This window comes from Nothobranchius furzeri, chromosome 6 (assembly GCF_043380555.1).
Source record: "Nothobranchius furzeri strain GRZ-AD chromosome 6, NfurGRZ-RIMD1, whole genome shotgun sequence".
In the NCBI taxonomy this organism is placed as follows: domain Eukaryota; kingdom Metazoa; phylum Chordata; class Actinopteri; order Cyprinodontiformes; family Nothobranchiidae; genus Nothobranchius; species Nothobranchius furzeri.
In genome coordinates this window covers 46,285,565-46,301,464 of record NC_091746.1, presented here as the reverse complement: position 1 = coordinate 46,301,464, position 15,900 = coordinate 46,285,565, and the positions used below count along the sequence as shown (strand labels likewise).

The 15,900-nt window shown below is 42.2% G+C and overlaps 1 protein-coding gene across 7 annotated transcripts in view; it reads left to right on the top strand.

Moving 5' to 3' along the window:
• The window catches only part of ank1b (ankyrin 1, erythrocytic b), a 95,378-nt gene extending 82,541 nt beyond the window's left edge, over positions 1-12,837 (top strand). For 3 of the 7 annotated variants that reach the window (XM_054744873.2, XM_054744874.2, XM_054744872.2), the window contains 4 exons: positions 6,397-7,060; positions 7,156-7,291; positions 9,062-9,124; positions 11,623-12,837. In XM_054744873.2, the coding sequence (XP_054600848.2) occupies positions 6,397-7,060; positions 7,156-7,291; positions 9,062-9,124; positions 11,623-11,685 (926 nt within the window). In that variant the 3' untranslated portion in view covers positions 11,686-12,837. Of the gene's footprint in view, positions 1-6,396; positions 7,061-7,155; positions 7,292-9,061; positions 9,125-9,502; positions 9,598-11,622 lie in introns of those variants that run through there. The other 4 variants (XM_070552266.1, XM_070552264.1, XR_011520851.1 and 1 more) reach the window with 4 other exon arrangements.
• Positions 12,838-15,900: the final 3,063 nt, after the last annotated feature.

The following is a 15,900-nucleotide window of genomic DNA, read 5'->3' as shown; positions in this document are numbered from 1 at the left end:
TCAAAATTGAAGTGTTTTTTTTTTACCATAAGTATCACCAAAATGTCATTATTGAACAACTCTGCAACAGTTTTGATTTCTACTTGTTATAAAATATTTTTAAATTAACTTATTGTGTCCTTTCATTACATTTTAAGCTCAATTGTAAAAATGTCAAATAGCTTTTCTTGTTTGTTTAGCGTGTTCATAATGCTCTTGTGTTTGTTAGATCAGAGAAATTAAAAAATGAAAACATCTTTTAATATTAAATCATTTCTGTTAATCTGCGTTTTTAGAAAATGTTATGAATGTGATTGTGTTTTAGATTGGTTCAGTTTTGTGCAGAGGTGGACTTGTTTCACATAAATGGGCTCGAGTAAGACTTGAGTCATTCATTTTATGATTTTAGACTTTTATACCATTTTATAACTTTTATACCAGTGACTTGGGACTTGACTTTTACTTGAACCTCTGTACTTGAAAGGACTTGCTTTACCCAGTATCTGCTTTGAAACATTTAATTTTTCAAAGCTGCTCACTTTTAAATAACTTCGCTCACACTGCATGAACAAAGGTGGACATCTCTCTATAGGCTAGTATGTGTGAGTGACAGCTGCAGGGCATTCAAATTAAGCAGATTTAAAGGGAAAAAAAGCCAGCCTCTGTTTTTTTGTAAACGGCACTGCAGCAAAAGATATTCATGCCCAGGAGTCATTTATTTAGGTTTCATTACAAATTAGTTGACAAAAAACAGACAAAAAAATAATAAATGCAGTGCAAAATGTAAAGCACACAAGAAGAGAATTACAGTCAGAGATGGAACAACTCAACTTGGTTTGACATTCCAAGTTGCATAAAGAACTGGTGGTAGTTTTTTGGCCACAGTGAGGTCTAGTCCACACGTAGCCGGGTTTTTTTTTTAAACGAATATCCGCCCCTCCAAAAACTTGCATCCACACCACCTCGTTTAAAAAAAAAAACTCTGTCCACACGTACCTGGATAAATACGTTGTTAAGGACATGCCAGACCTGTAGGCGGCAGTACTTCCCCCATTCTTAACCTCGTCCTTCGTCTGTGGTCTTCCGCAAGGAGCAGTAAATCCGCTTGCAAAAACAAACAAGCAAAAAGCGCTTGGACAATTGATAAAGCGAGCGCAGCTCTGAGGGCATACATGCTGTCGGCTAGTGTAAACACAGGTCGCACACGTGATGTCAGCATTTTTTTTGTCGCGGAAAGTGACGTTGCGGACCTTAAAACTCCGGTTTTGTCTGTCCACACGCAGACACCCAAAACGGAGAAAACGGAGATCTTCACTTTGGCCGGAGTTTTAAAAAAGATCCGTTTTCGTGTGAAAAAACTCCGTTTTTGTGTGGATGACAGGCCAAAACGTAGAAAAATATCTACGTTTTGGCAGATCCCCGTCTACGTGTGGACAGGGCCTGAGATTGCGAACATTGACTAATTTCACCTTGTGAGCACATGTTCTTCAGGCTATGTTCATGATTCTGTTTGGCTTTAACATAAATGTCGTTTTAGTCATGATATTTTAAATCCTGTTTTCTACTTCTGTCAAAGAATAGCTGGCAGCTAATTAGCTCAGGTGGAGGTCTGTTTTAGAAACCAGGTTCTTTATTATTGTTTTGACAACAACAATTGGGCAAACGGTGTTTTTATAGGAAGTTTGGAAATGAACATCTGCTGTTTAACCTATTTAATTGTTGAGTCCAATAAAGTTTATTCAGGGGCATCCAATACAACCTGGTCCATCGTGAGACCTGAATCATATCAGCCGTAGTCACGCCACCGGAAGGAGAAAATGCTGAAGGAAGACAAGATGCAGTTGCAGTGTTGTTTTAAAAAATGACTTGAAATTTGAAGTTTCAGACTTGGGATTTGACCCAAACTTGAAGATAAAGACTTGACACTTACAAACTATGAGTTGGTCCTACCTTTGGTTTTGTGTATCTTGGACTGCACCTGATGACATTTTCAGTGAAACTGTGGACCTGATTATTCAGAACTGTTTAGTTGAATGTGATTAATCATGTGATTTCATACCCATTCGTCCATTAAATGTCAAGATCATTTGTCCAGTCTTGTCACTTGATTGTAAATACTACCTACATGTTTTTTACAGCTTCTAGTGTACTTGCAACAGGCAGTGCAACCCCCAAGTTCCTACAATGGTGTTGCCCCTTATTCTTCTTTTGACTTTGGTAAGAAGCTCCTGAAAATAGATGTTTAAAACCAAAGATCAAAAATATATAATGCCATCATTAGTCAGTTTTAAATAGAGTTTATTAATATGGAATTTCAAAGTAAATGTTCCTAAATGTAGCTTCACTAAGCTTAAAGAACTAAAACCCATTTAAAAGCCATTAAAACACAATCAAATGGAGCACATGAGAGAACTGGCACAGATCCAGTCTCTCCCTTCCTCCTGGCAGCTCTCCCTTTGCTGCTCAGGAAGTGATCAGCCCAGGTGAGTGCAGCTGTGCAGGTAGGAGGAGGAGGCAATGCACTGAGTATCGCAGTGTGTGATGTTCGCTGCTCAGTGCTGATTGACTTGGTTAGAATTCTCAGAGGGTGGGGTTATTTGAATGGGAGTGATACTACGCCCTTTGCTTCCCATAAGGAGGTATTGGCATGACTGGCTTGGCTATCCAAAATGTCCCAGCACATTTTATGCTCAATAATGTTTTTCACTAAATGCACAGTGATTTATATAAATACGTTGGAACTAAGCTTTTAGGTCACTCAATCACTTCAGTTAAACTTTTGTGAATTCCCTTTTTTCAACCAGTGCTTTTATTTTGAAATTAAATATTTTATGTCTAAAAGTTAGAGGCCTCTTTCAAATCTGCACAATCACTATGCTGTGTTAAAACACTTTCTTACTTATTATTTTGTGTGTGTGTGTGTGTGTGGGGGGGGGGGGGGTTGTCATAGATGTTGTAGAAATATTTGGGTTGAATAGCCATTGACATCATCTATGAACCTACAAAACTTCCGATGTGTCCTTTTACTTTAAGAACAAGGTGTTAAGAGCTTACAAACTTTATGGACCAGACCCTAAGGGTCTGATATATATATATATATATATATATATATATATATATATATATATATATATATATATAATATTGAATGTGCTCACTCCCAAGAACCTAAGTGGGTTTTTGCGTGGAATGTCATTGGTGGAAGTGTTTAAGTTGCAAATAAAATTGGGGGGCAGGTTGCCACAGGAATGCAGAAATGGGGTCCATACCCGCACCCTCTGACTTGTCCACCCCCCAATGTCCTATGTGCATGTTTGTGTGATGATGTGAGAGAGCAGGAGGAGAAAAATGTGTGGGATGGGGAGGAATGGCTGGTTGGACTAAGCCCTCAAGGGAGCCAGCTCCCCCACTGGCCCCAGTAGGCATTTCTGTTGCCAAAAGGCCACCCAGGGCATGGATACCCCAGCCCATCTTGCCAGTGCCCAAAGCAACAGCATCACAGAGACTCACAGAGTCCAGGGGCACCAACCCAGCCCCACCCCAGCAGAATATCTACTCCCATCCCTGCATTTGCACAACTTCCAGAATAGATAAGACATAGGACATCCAGGTAAGGTTGGGTCCTCGCCCTCCTGGACATCCTCCTCTGTGATGGGACAGCAGAGGAGCCAAGGTCTACCTGAGTTCCCCAAGCCCGGGCCAGGCACTGCCGGCAGCATACATGTCAGGACCCGACCCCCAAGGCCTCGCCCAGATCTCCACATGGGGCCGGCCACCCCCACACCCAGGCCACCACCCAGGCCTGCTCAGGGGCAATGCAGCTGCCAGGCAGCGACCCATGGCCACCCCCAAGACCCCCAAGGGGCCCCACTCACATCCGCCAGTATTCCACCCCCCAAGGCTTGAACATTTTAACATACACCTCAGCACTGGAGTGTTCCCTAAGGTTTTTAAAGATGTGGTTGTTCAGCTGATATTGGCAAAACCTGGTCCTGATCACTCCATTTATGAGAACTTCCACCTTATATTAAAAGTACGGTTCCTCTTGAAGGTTCTGGACAAAATTGTTCATGTACAGATTTCTGCACACATGGGCAGCAAGTCACTGTTGGATGTGTTTCAGTCCGCCTTCAGGCCACACCATAGCACTGAGTCTGCATTTATTAGAGTGCTAAATTACATTCTGGTGGTATCTGATTTTGGGTCTGGGGGCTGCTGATCTTGCAGGACCTTGGGGCTTTTGATATGGTCGATCACCATATTGTATTGGACCGGCTTCGGTCTTGGGTTGACGGGGGTGGCACATCAATGGTTCCACTCCTATCTATCCAACCGATCCATCTCTGTCCAGATTGGTGACTGTGGATCCTCCTGTCTCCCACTGCCTTGGGGGGTGCCACAAGGCTCCATTCTCGGGCCACTGCTTTTTTCAATCTACCTTCTGCAACTGGGCAAATGAATCAGCATGGCCTGAGCTATCACATCTATGCTGATGACTGCCAAATATATGAAGCAATGAATGAGGATAACGAGGGCTGCCTGGCATCCAATTTCTTAAAATTGAATGAAATGAAGACTGAGTCTATAATTTTTGACCCCCGCAATCACCATGGCTCTAATTCTGTTTGTGACTTTTTAACTCTCAACCCCAAATGGTGTGTGACAAGTCTCTGGGTAAAGCTAGATGCCGAGCTCTCAATGGCCCCACAGATTAACTCGGTCGTGAGGTCTTGCTTTTACCAGCTTCGCCGCCTTACTTGCCTCAGGAAAATCTTGAAGTGGAGGCACTTGGAGTCAGTCATCCATCCTTTCATTACCTCTCTCCTGGACTATGCATACATCCTCCTAGTAGGTGCTCTGGTCTCTGCCCTAAATTAACTGCAGGTCGTTCAGAACGCTGCTGCCAGGATCTTGACAAACACACATCGACTTAGCCATATTACCCCTGTCCTGGGACATCTTCACTGGCTCCCTGTCCTGGAACATCTTCACTGGCTCCCTGTCATTTTCCGAGTACAGTTTAAGCTATTGACTTTTGTCTTTAAAGCACTCAATGACCTGTCACCTCCTTATCTCTCTGGCATGCTCACTCTCTGGTATTCACATGCATATTGAGGTTGGCTGACCTTCTGTTGCTTTGAACTCCTCTGATGCGTTACAAATAACGGGGTGGACAAGCAGTTGTACATGCTGCCCCAACACTGTGGAACTCTACCTATTATAGTTTGACAGGCTCCATTATTGGTGTTTTTCACATCTCGTTTAAAGACCCACTTCTACGACTTGGCTTTTAGACAATGACTTGTATTATTGTTTTAATGTGTTCTTAGTATTCCTAATGCTTTATTTGCTTTTATTCATCAGTATTTTTATCCTCTGTTTTTGTGTTGCTTTGATTAGTTGTGATTTGGTCCAGCCTGTGCAGCACTTTGGGCAGCTCCCATGGTGCATTTTAAATATGCTATATAAATAAATTATGGTACGGTATGGTGTGCGTGTGTGTGTGTGTGTGTGCATTTTAATGTGTGTACAGTATGTCTGTAAGACTTTTATTATGAATGCTAGAGGTATGGGCATAAATGCATGAACCTGACTTGCAGCTATAATGCAGGAGAATGCAAGACTGATGGTAACTTGCATTTTTTTCTGGAATCTGTAAGATGCTGCTGACTCCCTGTGAGGGGCGTGTGATGACGGGTTGGAACGATAAGAGATCTGTTACTACATTTTTGCTTGCACCACAGCCACAGTATCATCTGAACTTTCTCCAAAACTCTGCCTATGATGGTTTCCAATTCCTAAAACAGAAAATGCCTTTTTTGGACTACACTAAAAGAACCATAAATAGATTTTTCTCTTGGATATTTACATTAATGAATATCGCGCCAACCCCCTCAGTCAAGATATAACTCTAATCCTTTCTTTTATCTCCTATAAACAGTTTCTGTTGTGCAGAGTCACATATTTAACTTGGTATCAAACTGGACCATTCCATCACTCACATCACAAACAACAGATGATCCACATAAACAGCCTTTTTCCTCTCACACCCTGCAAATGTTGCTAAGTCCCAATAACAGAAAATCAATTTGCCTTATTTGCTAGTTTACTAATTGTATTTATCAGACAGTTCAAACTTAGGAACACATAAAAATGCATTTACTGCTTTTTTAAAATGCCTTCTGGTTTTAAAATTTGAGCCTTATTGTAATTGGATTGGATGCTAAGCATGCTCTGTCTAAATCATCAGTCCAAAATCTAATAACATTTGTCTTGTTTATTGGGACAGGGCAGAACTCCACTGTTTCTCTTGTAGGATTGGAGAAACAGTCGATCCACAACCTTCCCCACCCCGTCCTTGTGGCTGTGCTTGCTTGGTGTTAGTCTTTCTCTTGTCTCGCCCTGTTTCCCCTCCAGGTTATGGACTGGTTCAGGAGGAGCTTCTGTCCCCGGCCTCCATGCAGTACAGCTTGCCCTCTCCGCTGGGCGTGGAGCCCTACTGGCAGGAGGTTTCCAGCCTGGAGTGTGCACCCATTGCCACCACAGAAGAAGACACTCTAATGGAGATGTCAGACGTTCAGGTGTGGCCAGCAGGGGTCAGCCCCTCGCTGGTCACAGTAGAGGACTCGTCTCTAGATGGCAGCAGTCGGGCTGACGACTCTGAGGGCGCCACACTCTCGTTACCATGCAGCTTAGGACGCCCAAGCAGTGGAGCCAGTGGGGCCAGTGGTTCCATCATGGAGCTGGAAGAAGAAGAGGAGGAGGAGGAGGAGGAGGAGGAAAGGGAGGTTGAGGAGGAGGAGGCACCACAGGAGCCAGCGAGTGCACTGGCTGAAAGGGACAAAGTGAGGGCCAGTGGCGCTGTTCCGAAGGTCAATCTAAACGGGCAGCTGGGAGGTCAGAGGTCAGACTCAAGGAGAGGGGAGGCCCTGGTGATGGGAGGAGGCACGAAAGGAGGAGCTGGAGGTGTAGGGTTGGGCTCAGTGGAAGGGATTTCTCTTGTTGCAGGCCAGCAGGTGTTTGCCCAGCGAAGTGAGCTGATAGGCCTGAGTCAGCCAGCAGAACACAACGGGGACAACCGGTACTTCACCTGTCAGAATATTAAACCCAAGGCATTATGAGTCTCTGATTTTTCACGGTTTCTCCTCCTTGTTTTATTCTCATTCTGTTTTCCAGGATGGCAGGAGGTGGTGCGTTTCAACCCTACTTACCAGACAAGGACTCCTTGCAGGGCTGGGTGGGCTCTGTGTCATCGGGACATGATGGGAGCATTCCAGGCTTGCACATGACGCAGGAGGCCCTGCTGACTTCGGTGTGTGACACGGGTTACTCTCATGTGCTACGTGGGCGCCTTCTGAAGGGCACACCGCCTTTTGAGAGGGGGTTGGGCTTCTCTCATCAGGAGGCGGGCCAACGTACATGGGAGCAGGAGCAGAGGCAAGGCCAGGTCAGGTTGTCCTGCTGACCAACCGCCGCTTCCTGAGCCCAGAGGGGGAGAACATTTTAATACATCTCCTATTTTATCTCCTCTAAACAATCAAATTGAATTCCAATTTGATTTCAATTGGTCATGAACAGTTTTTGTCCTCTTTAATTATAGAACAATCATCAAAACGGATGATTGATCATTTTGATTTAAGGACATATCTGGCTGTCGGCGTCTCGGCAACCAGACAGGAGCCACAAGATTGCAAAAACATGCCAAATTTCTATTATGTAACTGTTAAAACCGTGAATAAACTGCAAAATTTTTGCTCACTATTCAATCACCGATAATCTTTTTGCAATTTTGTCGCACTTGACTCAAGCCTGGATTGTAGTTTTTTTCTTTTGTCTCCAATCAGAGACATCTTACAGTTGGGCAAAACGGGAAATGAATAGTTTAGTCAAAAAATGAGACACTTTAATTTCTCTGAAATATATGATCCTGGAAAAAACTCATTCAATCCAGTGATGGCCTCTTAGCTATATTGTTGGCTGATAATCCATCCATTAATCTGCTCTTCTGAATGTCTCTCACTCCACTGCATCGAACTCCTTCTGTGCACGAAACGCTCATTCTTGGTGGGGCAGCTGCTGAACAGGAAGTGAAGCCAGCAGAGCTGCCTAGTTGTCACAAATGGAATGTCCCGTTCTGTTTGCAAATCTCATTTAAGGAGGTTTGTTGCATGTTATGTTTAAGGTCTGTTTCTGGAAAATGTTTAGGTGATGAAGCTATTGCCTGGGAAGCAGCTAAGTCTCAACACTCAATTGTGTGTGTATGTGTGTGTGGACGCGTTATTGTGAGCAGGCAGAAAAGACAGAAATTGAAGTCTTCTGGAAGTTTTGTGGGTGGTGGGAATTCTCCCGATTATCTGTGGCGCTAAGCTTCTGTGATTTTGAATTTGATTGTTTTTCACCCAAAAAAAAAATAATCATATACTAGAGTTGTGTGTGTGTGTGCGTGCGTGCGTGCGTGCGTGTGTGTGTGTGTGTGTGTGTGTGTGTGTGTGTGTGTGTGTGTGTGTGTGTGTGTGTGTGTGTGTGTGTGTGTGTGTGTGTGTGTGTGTGTGTGTGTTGGGGGGACGTAGCACAAAGGGAGTGAAAAGAGGTTTAGTTCCGTGTGGGGCTGGCTATGGGAGTTTTGACATTAGAAGCTCAGCAGAGCTGTGTGTCTGCTCGTGTGGGTGTTGTACCGTTTTCTGCAACCGTCAGATTCTGTGACTTTAGAGTGGAACCTGACAAAAAGGGTTGGACATTTGAATTATTTTTTCATTGTAACTTGCTTGAACGGTTTTTACCGAGAACAAATACAGCACCTTTAATAAAACAAGTTCACGACCCCAGTGACACAACAGCAAGATTCTGTGATTACAAAACCGAGAACTCTCGTGAACAAATCAAGACTTGTGGGAAACATTCTTGCAATTTAGCGCCACCAGTCGCAGACCGATGAGCGATTGGCTTTCGTCACATACACTAACTCAAGCAATTTTTTTGACAAAAAAATTGTTTAACAATAGTTGACAGTTTTGATGGCAAACCATGTCACATGAAAAGGGTGCGGCTGTTCACAGGCTTATTGTGTGATTTTCTTTTACAGAGAGAACAGAAGGAAGGCTGGTCTGCAGAGGTGCAAGAGCAGGGAAATGTGCTCGCTAGAAAGGTGAACCAATTGTGTTTTTATTATTTCCACTGCGTAACATTCACATACTGCAAATCCATGTGTACAGCTCTGACTGTATGTTCATCGCATGCCCTGAAACACATAACTGGTTAATCACATTAGTCACCAGACAAGTGTTCACTAATGTATTTTGTCTTTTTTGAGGATAATTGAATAAACACATCTATGAATTCAGAAATCTGCATTTAAACCTTGTAAAATTATAAAATACTTGGTGGCCTGAATGAACACTAAATGCAAAACTGTTTATAAACAGTGAGTCGTAGTTAGTTTCCTGCTCTGGTTTCATGTGGAGGCTGCAGCAGTTAACTGGTCCAACCCTTCTCCGTTTGCCTCCTCCTGCCATTCTTGCTGCAGGTGGGGGTGGATGTGAGAAAGGGTGTTCAGTCAGTGCAGCGGACCAATCTGCGGAGAGTTAAACACTGAAATACACACACCTCCCAGTCCTTCAGGTATGGGACACACAACAAGCACTTGTGCATCCCAGTGCTTGGATAGTATCCGCTGGGAGTAATTTCCCTCTGGAATTAATAAAGTGTCGTTGTACCCTGTAAATGACGACCCATTGGACTCTGACTGAGCCTAAATAGTTCCTTTATAAGCTGCTCTGCTTCACTCATGTTTACTTTTTGCAACCCTGTTTGCAAAGGGAAATAAATGTAGACGTTAAATGTAGAGTCTTATTATTTAAAAACCATTTGAGCTGCCACAGGACTTAATGCAAAGGCAACATATCAGCTTATGTCAAGTAAAATGCCTTTTGGAGAATTTTTTTTCTCCTTTTTTCTCTTTTCCTTCTATTTACCTTTTTATTTTTGGGGCATTACTGTATCACAAGATGCATGAAATGTTCAGTGGTCTTGGGGAAATGTGGGTAAACAGCAACATAAAGGCTTGCCAATCTCACTAGATTCACGTGTGATTATGAAATGTGGAAAATTCATAGAACTTATCAACCTAAATCTTTTGGAGGAAAGACCTAGACCCACAGATTCAAGGGCGTGCCATTGATGCAATAAAAGTTCAATTCGACATCATGCCGCTGAAGCCTGAGTCGTACTTCTCGGTCAGCTCAGTTTAGGAGTCGGGCACATGCATTGAAGGTAGTGGGCGCAGTTCTTTTCTGGGCTATCCAGCCAACATTGCAGTCACGTCTCCAGTCCATAGCAGTGTATTAACTATTATGTTTAAAGAGGTCCTTTACTCTTTTTTGTACTACATTTGCAGTGGTCTCTAGCAGGAATAAATGCCTGGTGCTCCGGTGCATCTGTTTCAGCACAGAGAATTCAGCCAGAGAAAGTAGCTTCAGAGGACAGGATTTGGAGTTTTATTTCTAGATTACTAGACATTTCGCCTCTGATTGCAAAGCGAATTTACCACTGACTCTCTGTGCTCTGCAATGTTGATGTTTTATCTCCACAAATACAGTAACACAAGCCTGAAGGAGTTCTGCCATGTGGTGGAGTAGCTAATGCTAATATCTAGCTTATACAAGCCTTCCCAGTTACAAGTCAAGATGGGTGAGTCCATGAATGTTACGTGACAGTGTGATGTAGATCTGTCAGGATTTTCTAATCCTAGAGTTTCACCGTCTATGACCAATCATTTTAAAAAATAATAAGTAAAAATGATTTCTAAGTGGACCCTTATTTCAGAGACTTCTGAACACAAACAAATGTGTCCTTCATTCGTGTCCACCTCTTTATGCAATCACCATCTCCAAACAAACATTTTTCATCATTTCCATCCGTGAAAAAAAGGTTTGCTGCGTATCTTTGTACTCCTTCAGTCACATGTGTTCATGTCGTCTGACATTTTCCCTGAGATGTTCTTCAATCTGCTCTTTTTAATTTTTTTAGAGGGGACGGGTGGTGCTGTTGACTAATTTAAAGGAAACAGTGTCCTGACCAATAACAAGCCTGTGGTCTATGTTGCTTTAGATAGATAGTTAAAAATGTGAGCATGTTTCTGTCACCATATGCGGGTCTGCTGCAGAGGCCTTGCATCGACACATAATGGTGTTTCATGCCTCCCTACCCACGCAGACAGAGGAGAATTATTCAGGTTTTAATATTTATGTAAACACATTTCATTTATTCTGCACCTAATTTAAAATGAGACATTTAAACAATATGTTTCTATGTTATCTTGGTGTCAGACAATGGAAAAGTGGGATCATTTCAGGGTGTTAACTCTGCATCTTGCTTGGGCTCAGGCTAGGGGAAATGGTATTTTTTTCATCCTCAAGACCCATAAAAAATTCTGCCACACTCAGTAGCTTTACAACCTACAGAAGTTGGCCTTTTTATTTATTTTTAAGGTTCAAATGTTTTTTAAATCATCACATCCCACTTTTAACTCCCTTCTCACCACTTCCAACCCTCTCAGGAAGCTGTATTGTTCCACTGTCTACATGTTAATGTGTATTTTCAGTAATTATGTGTTTGTAAGACGATTGTGTTTCTAATTTTGCTCAGGACCGGAAAGCCACTGCCAAAACGTCCTCCACTAAAACACGACCAGACCGGAGAGGAAAATGAGCAGAGGAGAAAAAGACGAGACAAAAAGAGAAAACTAAAAGGACTAACAGAACCATCCTCAACCTGTGATAATGAAGCACCACAAGACAACAGAAGATCAGAAAAAAAGAGGAGTTCACGTTGTAGTTTTTTAACATTTGTAAAGAAAAAAGATCAACTAAACTAAAGCATGATGATTCATTTTTATACAAAAAATATATAAATGTTCGTAAAACAACAAGAAAAATAAGCAACAAAGTGCTTCCTGTGAACTGTAATCGCATGACTGCTGGTGCATGCCCTTTGACCTTTTGAACTGTCATTATCTACAAACTGAAGGGGTGTAAGGTACAGGGACTGGCCTACAAATGGGTCACAGGCCTTTTTAAGGACCTTCTTCCCCCATCTGGAGTGGTTTGTGTCAGCAAGTTGAGTCTGATAACAGTGCAGCCAAAAAGCGTTCCTCAAAGGATGGTTGTGTTTGCAGCAAAGCCTCTGCTGAGCCTACCAATGCTTCTTTCACCAAACCCTTTTCCTTAATAATCCTAATGTGATATATGCACTCTGTGCTACATGTGGACACGTGTCGGTGTGTATGTGTGCGTGTAAATTGCTCTACCGCATGAGTTTCTTGCTTCTGGGTTAGCGATGAGCCTCGTCCCTTGATTTGGCTTGTTGTCTCTGTGATGTCATGGCGTGCTCAATGGTGCAATGCAAAAGCAGCTGCTCTTCTCTTGTGAGTTCTTGTCTGCGTGTCTTTTGTTTCCTCTTTTGTTTCTGTTGAGACAAGCTTGCTTCCACTTTGGTGCTTGTCCACTTCGGTTCTCTGTATTGTTTGACTTTAGTAGAGAACCAAACCTCTGTCAGCCTTGTGTTTCAGGGGAAATGTGTCAAACCAAGACAGCAGAATGTTTTCTTTCGAAAAAGAGTTGGTTGCTTGATTGCATTGCACAGCGGCTCTACAATGCAAATGTTAACTTTTGTGTTTCGTTTTACACTTTCTTTCCTGAGTAGCATATGTCCTTTTCATCAGCAGCCCTTACATATATATGCAGTAAAATCACAGCCCTCTCCCGTCAGTATCCAACTTTTTTGCTCGGGCGCCTCATTACCAACTTTTAGGTAATTATTTTAAACAAAAGAGAATAAACAAAAGCTGCAGCCACATTTCCTGCCCCAAGTCAAGCTTGTTTCTAGTGTTGTTTGGACTCCACTTGGGCTGCCCCAAGGCGTGGAGAGGAGGGTGTTTGGTTTGGGAATCTCAAAGTGTAATTTCTGCATTTTGCAGATTATGTGATTCTGTCGGTGTCTTGAAGTCTTGACTTTTACCATGAAGTTCCTGGGATAGGGAGCCTAAGCCTCCTCCCATTCAGGTCAGCTCATGGCTCCCAGGAAGAACAAAAAAATGAGGCTATGGGGCTAAAAGAGCTACTTTCTAATCTGCTTTGTATCACGCCCTAAATCACACACATCTTTTTTCCGTGTCTGGTTCATTGACATCAGTTTGGAGTCATGGACGTATTTTCACACAAAACCTCAAATAACTTCCCCCCCCCCCCCCCCCCCCCCCGTTCGAAAATAAAAGTGTTCTTGGTATCAGAATGTGTCTTTAAGATTCACTGACATCCTATGTGAAATCCTTGGCACATAACAAACAGGATTAGAAAATAGATTTTATAGCCCCATTGACTTGCATTCATGTTCTCGTTCTTGGGGACCCATGGTCCAGAAGTAGATGGACTTAGGCTCCCTATTGGAGTAATCTTTTCAAAGTCTGAGACCATGGTACTTGATAGGAGAACTATAGAATGCATGCTTAAAGTGTCTTCTTTAGGAAGAGAATTGAGAGTTATCAGTTTTTCTTGAATGATTGTAGGATGGAGTGAAAGATTGACCAATGCAATGGAAGAGGTGCAGCAGTAATCAGGGTGTTGATCCAACCCGTTGTGGTAAGAAAGAAGCAGTCGAAAGGAGAATCTCTTGATTTGGTTGGTCTATGATCACAAGACTTTGATCAGGACTGATAGACAATCTGGTTACAAGTGACTGAAATGAGCTTCCTCCATTAGGTGGCTGAGCTCAGCCTTAGAAATAAAGTGAGGAGTTCCAACAATTGGAGATCTTGGCAGAGCTGCTGCTCTTCCTCATCAAAATAGTCAGCTGATTACTCTTAAGCTTTACTGGCCACGATTTATCCACCCTGAGAAGGCTTTGGGATTTCCCAAGAGGGGCTGGGGAGAGGGATGCCTAGGCCTCCTTTCATGACCCAATGTTGGATAATAGTGGAAAGTGGATGAATGGATGGATGAATGGGATGAACATGCAAAAACACATGTTATGGAACTAGTTGGAGAATTTCTGTCAGGTGGGAAATGGCTTTATGCTCCAAGAGTTTATCATCACAAGAGGAACTGTGCAGCGAGGACAGACAGGTAGCACTGTGACTGTCGTATCAACACTGACCCCAGACTCGTGAACATATCCACAAATACACTCACACGTTGTACAAGCACACACACCCCATATCCACCGATCTGACTGTCATACACCTTTAGCTGCAGCAATAATACTTAAGAAGAAAAACTGATGGACGGTTTGAGTCAAAAAAGACTGAATCTGGAGGTAAAGGATTTGAGTCTGACGAAAGTTCAAAAGCACACACCGAGACCCCGATGCAAACTGCTGTGACTGTCACGGCAACCATGTGGGCTGGAAACCAGAGGTTTTTGTTTCAGCACTAAACGTAGCAACATCACAATATGTTCTTTTAAAAGTATATTTTTAGTAAGTTTGCTGCTGTTTTAAGATGGAATTCACTTAAAATCTTTTTTAAGTTTCCTGCATCATTAAAGCTCTTAGAATTTCACAAATTCACCAGAGTTGTATTGTTTTACATCAATTATGTATCATTCAACACTTTATGCAGAAACCTGACAGCAGCACTATGTAGACAGTGTATCATAGTAGCACACATTCCTGGAAAACACACTATTTATCCCATAAGTACTGTAAACGCTACTGTAGCCTGGATGATTGTGGCACCAAATGAATGAATGAATGAATGAATGAATGAATGAATGAATGAACGAACACATTAGTGCATGTATTTTCATAAACCATGTCATGTAAGTGAACCTCATCTGATGATAGCACGTTTTAACATATCACATGTTACACTCAGGTTTTTATTTTTGCTCTGTTAGAGACAAAAATGGTTTGGATTACCAGGACGTCCTCCAGAAGATGAATGTGGAAATACTTCAAAAACTTTGCTGTTGGGGCTGTTTAGGTGGGAAAGGGGTGTTTTTGTTGGATGCATGAAGCAGAAAATATAGTGTATTTGTGAAAACATGTGCATTAAGTCAATTAAGACCAAAAAAAGTGTTGAATGTGTCAGAAACCTCTTCCTGTTTGAGGGTGCCAGTCATGTTTACCCTCAGTCATTTTTATCGTTGACAAAACTAAACTGAACCAAACCTACTTTGTGTGAAGCACAAAAATGTACTTTGATGGATGTTATATTAGTTTCATTGAACTTTTTTGTAGAGTGTCAACGGAAATCTTACTTGAATAACTCAAAATAGCAGTGCTGCTAAAAGCTAAGAAAATTTCCTGTCATACCAGGGCTGGGACAAATCTAATTGCTCCCTTGCAGATTTTTATTTTTGTCACTTAAATGTTTCAGAACAGACAACGATGACTATCCAAACACCCTGACCATAAGCGAAAAAAGTTACTTCCTCCAGGTGTTTCATCACAAATTTTCTGCGATCATCTACCATTTTTGGAAAGTTAATTTCAGTTTCACTACCTTCAAATAGACTTGAACTGCAGAATTAAAAAATAATCACTTTAATAGAACTCATCTGACAACATGAAGTAGGCTATAAGATCTCAAAAAGCAATCCATCATGCCCCAGTCGAAAGAAATGTACGAACAGAACAACATCTAAATTACTGTTGACCTTAGTTAACGCTCTAAAGTTAGAGTTCATTAATCAACAATACGAGGAGAAAGGGTTAAAACAGTATTGGTGGAAGAGTTCCAAACTGAGAAGAAACAACAAGCAAAAACACAAAAACTCATCTCACGTTTACCAGAAAACATCTAGATTATGCCCAAGAAATTTGGGGAAATATTCTGATGAGACAAAAACAGAATTGCTAGGAAGAGTGTAATTTCTTCTGGTGTACATCATCACACAAACGGTCAAACATGGTGGAGGTAGTGTGATG